Source organism: Macadamia integrifolia, unplaced genomic scaffold, assembly GCF_013358625.1.
Source record: "Macadamia integrifolia cultivar HAES 741 unplaced genomic scaffold, SCU_Mint_v3 scaffold1283, whole genome shotgun sequence".
In the NCBI taxonomy this organism is placed as follows: Eukaryota; Viridiplantae; Streptophyta; class Magnoliopsida; order Proteales; family Proteaceae; genus Macadamia; species Macadamia integrifolia.
Window position 1 is genome coordinate 30,996 of NW_024868143.1, and position 4,365 is coordinate 35,360.

Sequence of the window (4,365 nt, forward strand, 5' to 3'; positions counted from 1 at the left end):
GGGTGGTGGAGGGATGTTGCACTGTGGAGGTGGGGGTGGGGATTCTTATCTTATCGCCAAGCTTGTTTTGAAATGTAGGTTCATCCATCCACCCAGGAATAAAGCAGAGTACTCCATACAGTCTACTTTCATTAATATTGCAATTGTGACTACTGGAATTCAAAAGGAACCAGACAGCCAGGAAATAACTGTATATAACCTGGACTTTCAGATTCAGTAGAAAATACAATGCAGAGGTTCAAGGGGTAGAGAAATGACTATATATACCTTGGACTTCTTCAACTTGGACTTGTTCTCTGCACACCAAGCTAGGGCAGGAGCTACCTCCTTATTCTGAAGAGCATCAATAACTTTTTTGGCTTCTTGAAAGACGTCAATGTCAACAAGATCCTGTCACAAAAAGATCGTGTATGGTTAACAATCTCGTGAGTTTGCACAACTTAAACATTCTCATTGTTAATACATATAAGTGCTTGGAAACTTGCATTTATCAGGACAAACAGGAAATAATTTGATTTTGAGATTTCGATCATATCTCATGAAATAATTTGGTTTTTTGACAAAGGTCGAAATGACATGGGCCTCAATTCACCAAGCATGCAAGGTTTCAGTTGAAATCTCAGTACTGTTTTGGGATTCTGTTTTGGTTTGACCAAAAAAATTACTTTTGTGTTGCATAAAAGATAATTTTCGATCAAAATGGGTCAACAAGGTACATTGTACACTATAAATTATGTGTAGCATAGACTATATATGAGAAAGTATACAACAAGGTATGTCGGACACTACCAACCTAGGGTACAAAACCAAACCAGCATTTTGGGGTGTGTTTTTTTAATAATCTAAAGGTTCCAATATGTTCAGAGATGCTTAATTAGGGTTTCCCTAAAGTTTAGGGCCCAAATACGCCGAAATGGTCAAACGGATCCAACCACTGAAACATGCATGGTTTCAGCTGAAAACCCAAAATCGAAACTGAAATTTCAAACCTTTCAAAAAGGTTACCAAAAATACAAGTTTATATGAGAATGAAAAAGAGAGAATCCTATCAAAACTCCAAGGGAATGGAGATACTAAGGAGAAATCCCCAAAATTCAAATCTCTATGAGAGTCGCAAAATGATTTGACAGAGCAATATCTAAATAATAGCATGATAACCACATGAATCCTATTCTACAATTCCTCTCTGTTTTTCTCTCTGTCTCATCTAAAAGTGTAAAATATAAAATTCCTTCTATCTCAAGGACCTCAACTGACCGCATCTTTTGGTGTCTTAACCTTATTCTTTTTCAGCCTTCAGCTGATACCAAATCACACTGGTGCAACTGTTGTTCTTTGTTTCACATGAATTGAAAAATATTCTATGTCCCTCGAGATGCTTTGTCCTATAATTCTATACTCTCTAATCTTGAAACCTATCCATATAAAAATCCTCATCTCATATGTAATCCTTACAAGGGACTTTCATTTCTCAACTGTTTACAAAAATTTTGCCTAGTCATACGGATACTTCTGCTGCAAAACACTCTAGAAGCACAGATCTACTTCATGCGCCCAGTTAAGTGTGTGATCTCAGGACTCATCATCCAAATTGATAATAACTCAACCCAGCACCTAACAATCTTCTATTTCTCCTACGCTTACTATTCATATGAAACTATTAGAGCTCTTCTTGCTATGATAAGAAAGACTGCAAAATACTAAATTTAACAGACAATCCAGTGATGGGACGCAGCCATATGAAACAAGACTAGTAACCATAGGAATGGCGAGAAATAATACCTGTAAATGACTGCTTTCTGCAAGCATGGCTGCTGTGTCATAGTAAGACATACGCAACATGTAGTCCACAAGAAAGCGCTTTTCGCGTGTGTTGTTCCACTCATATACGTTCTCCGTCTGTGCTGCCTCTAAGTGGTTCAGCCGAGCCCGACACCTCTGCAATTGCAAGTTCTCGGTCCGACTACCCTCTTCCAACTAATTTACCAAAACGAACAATTAACAATCAAGATTACGGGGAAACCCAAAGAGTTATACAACTATATTTGAGCTTCTTCTAATTCCCGCTGAATCAGAAAAGTATATTGGGTTCTGAAATCTTGTAACTGAATAAAACAGGTGATTGTGCTTTTCATGTTACCTTCCTTTTGAGGCCTTGTAGTTTGGAAACAAGAGAGTTGAGGCGATCATCAGCATCTTTTCTGGACATGTCTTCACTGTTGGTGGCATCGATAACGTTGCCGATAACGGCATAAATCTCCTTCTCGGCGATCCGGTGGTTGGTTCTCAAAGATTTCTTGAAATGCTCAAAGGGCACCCTCAGAAATTGATTCTCCAGCTTCAACGAATCCGCCAGATGGGTCAGCCTCGATTGCGGCGTAATCGAAGCGGCCGTGGCCGCTGCTGCAGCGGCTGAATCGCCGTTGGGTAGTGAATCCATTTCCCTGGTACGGAAGAAGAAAGAAAAGCTCGAACCCAAAGCCGCAGATCAGAATACGAATCGGAATCCGGGTCAGAGGAGATCCTCAGTTCACAGTTCTCCCATCAAACTAATATCAAAAAGAAAAATCGTATGAGGCATAAAAAATGGCATCCTATTGCGTGCGATTGTGTGTTATCTATTGACATGAATGAATTGGGCTGGTCGCTGAGAATCGGAACAGAATACGGAGAGGTGCTTTTCTTGGATTTCCGAGTTTCAAGTTTCAATCTCTCCGTTTCTTCTCTGCTCTCTACAACTCGATCTTTCTGGGTTTCTCAAATGTAGTGGAATTTCCATCATTTTATCTCTTTCTAGAATCTAGACTCTAGAGTCTAGAGTCTGAAGTCTCTGGACTTGTACTGTTTGTTATTTACCATTTGGAAATTATTTAGAAAATTAGATTAGTGGCAGACAATTTTAATTTTAATATTTTATTTTGGATAAAATTAGAGGTAGACATCAGAAGATTGGGAAATTGGGTAGGAATTGGACTTTGTTGTTTAAGTCTTTCTTGGTATGATTTTTGGAATTTCTTTTCAATGATTTGCAGATAAAAAAATAGAGAAGAATCAAGTATTACATACGTCCTACGCCCAAAATCTATTTTGAGAATACATATTAAACGCAATTTTACATGAATATAATTAATTAGTAGATCGAGTTCTCTTTCATTCATGATGAAAGAGGAATCCCTTGTCATTGCATTGATTCCATTTGTTTGGACTATAACATTAATTCTTAATCTGTTTGAAATACAAATGGATGTTTTTGACCATGTATTAAGAATTATGTTTCAGAATGTGTTCTTGGCCTTTAATCTATTCTTGAAATGCATATCAAACACAATTGTAATTAATATAATTTTTTTTTCATTAAAAATTATTAACTAATTGACTCATTTTTTCTGTTTTTAACCCCACAATGAAGGAGGAATCCCCTCTCCATTGCCATCGATCGATTTAATTGGACTAGAAAGGGATGTTTTTCAACTTGTGCTATAAGGGCTGATTGTTTATGAAAACACATGAATCATAAGGTAAATTCACAAGTGGGTGGAAGATTTTTCATCCTCCGACGGTGAAAGGAAAACTTGTGCCATTAACTCTTAAAGAGGAAAAAAAATTCACATGCAACTCCTCTTTTACACTGTTAGAAATGAGGATATGTTAATGATATACATAGCTATAGGTCATATAAATCTCTCGTTTGAGGTGTCTAGTAGGTAAGGGTAATATTTCATTATCCAATAAATAAATGAGTAAGGTAGATAAAACATCATTAATACTCTTCAACCAATAAATTATTATCAAAGTTTTTTGCTTGTTTAATACTCAATATAATGATATTTGGGTTAGGGAAATAATCACATATGCCATGAGTGGTTTAGATGGGATGCTTATCCTTGCTCTCCTTGTTTGTTAATAAGGGTAACTTTACCTCAAAGGCATGAATGTCGTAAATCAAGTGACGAATATTTAACTAGGCTAACTTTATTTGCTTAGATTTGACATAACTTTTCCTATTGTACAACTTGTACTAACTCAAGCTTTCTCGTCAATGAATGTGTTATTCTCTTCCTCTTATAGTAAATTACATGGATGGTCCATTCAGAATATGTGTTACGAATCATTCAGATTGTCAGGTTTTGAATCGATGCATTTTTAACGTTTTTTTCCAGCCTCCATTAGAAATAGTTGCTACTATTGTGGATATTCATCTTCTGCAGAGTTGTTTTAAGTTTTGCTTTTTTTTTCGTATAAGTAGATTTGATAATATTGTAACCTATAAAGGGTTTTAGAATTTCACATTTGGAGGATATTCCAATGATTGTAAGCAAATTTGTACCCTCTATGGCTTAATATATTTTTCTGGGGCCATAGGGG

The 4,365-nt window shown here is 36.4% G+C and overlaps 1 protein-coding gene across 1 annotated transcript in view; it reads right to left on the minus strand.

Annotated features, from left to right (window-relative positions):
- LOC122063291 (protein MAEA homolog) overlaps positions 1–2,811 on the minus strand; it is an 8,353-nt gene extending 5,542 nt beyond the window's left edge. The window contains exons 1-3 of the mRNA XM_042627006.1: positions 2,141–2,811; positions 1,783–1,977; positions 268–390 (exon numbers count right to left, since the gene is read on the minus strand). Of these exons, the coding sequence (XP_042482940.1) occupies positions 268–390; positions 1,783–1,977; positions 2,141–2,440 (618 nt within the window). The 5' untranslated portion in view covers positions 2,441–2,811. The remainder of the gene's footprint in view (positions 1–267; positions 391–1,782; positions 1,978–2,140) is intronic.
- Between the last annotated feature and the right edge of the window lie 1,554 nt (positions 2,812–4,365).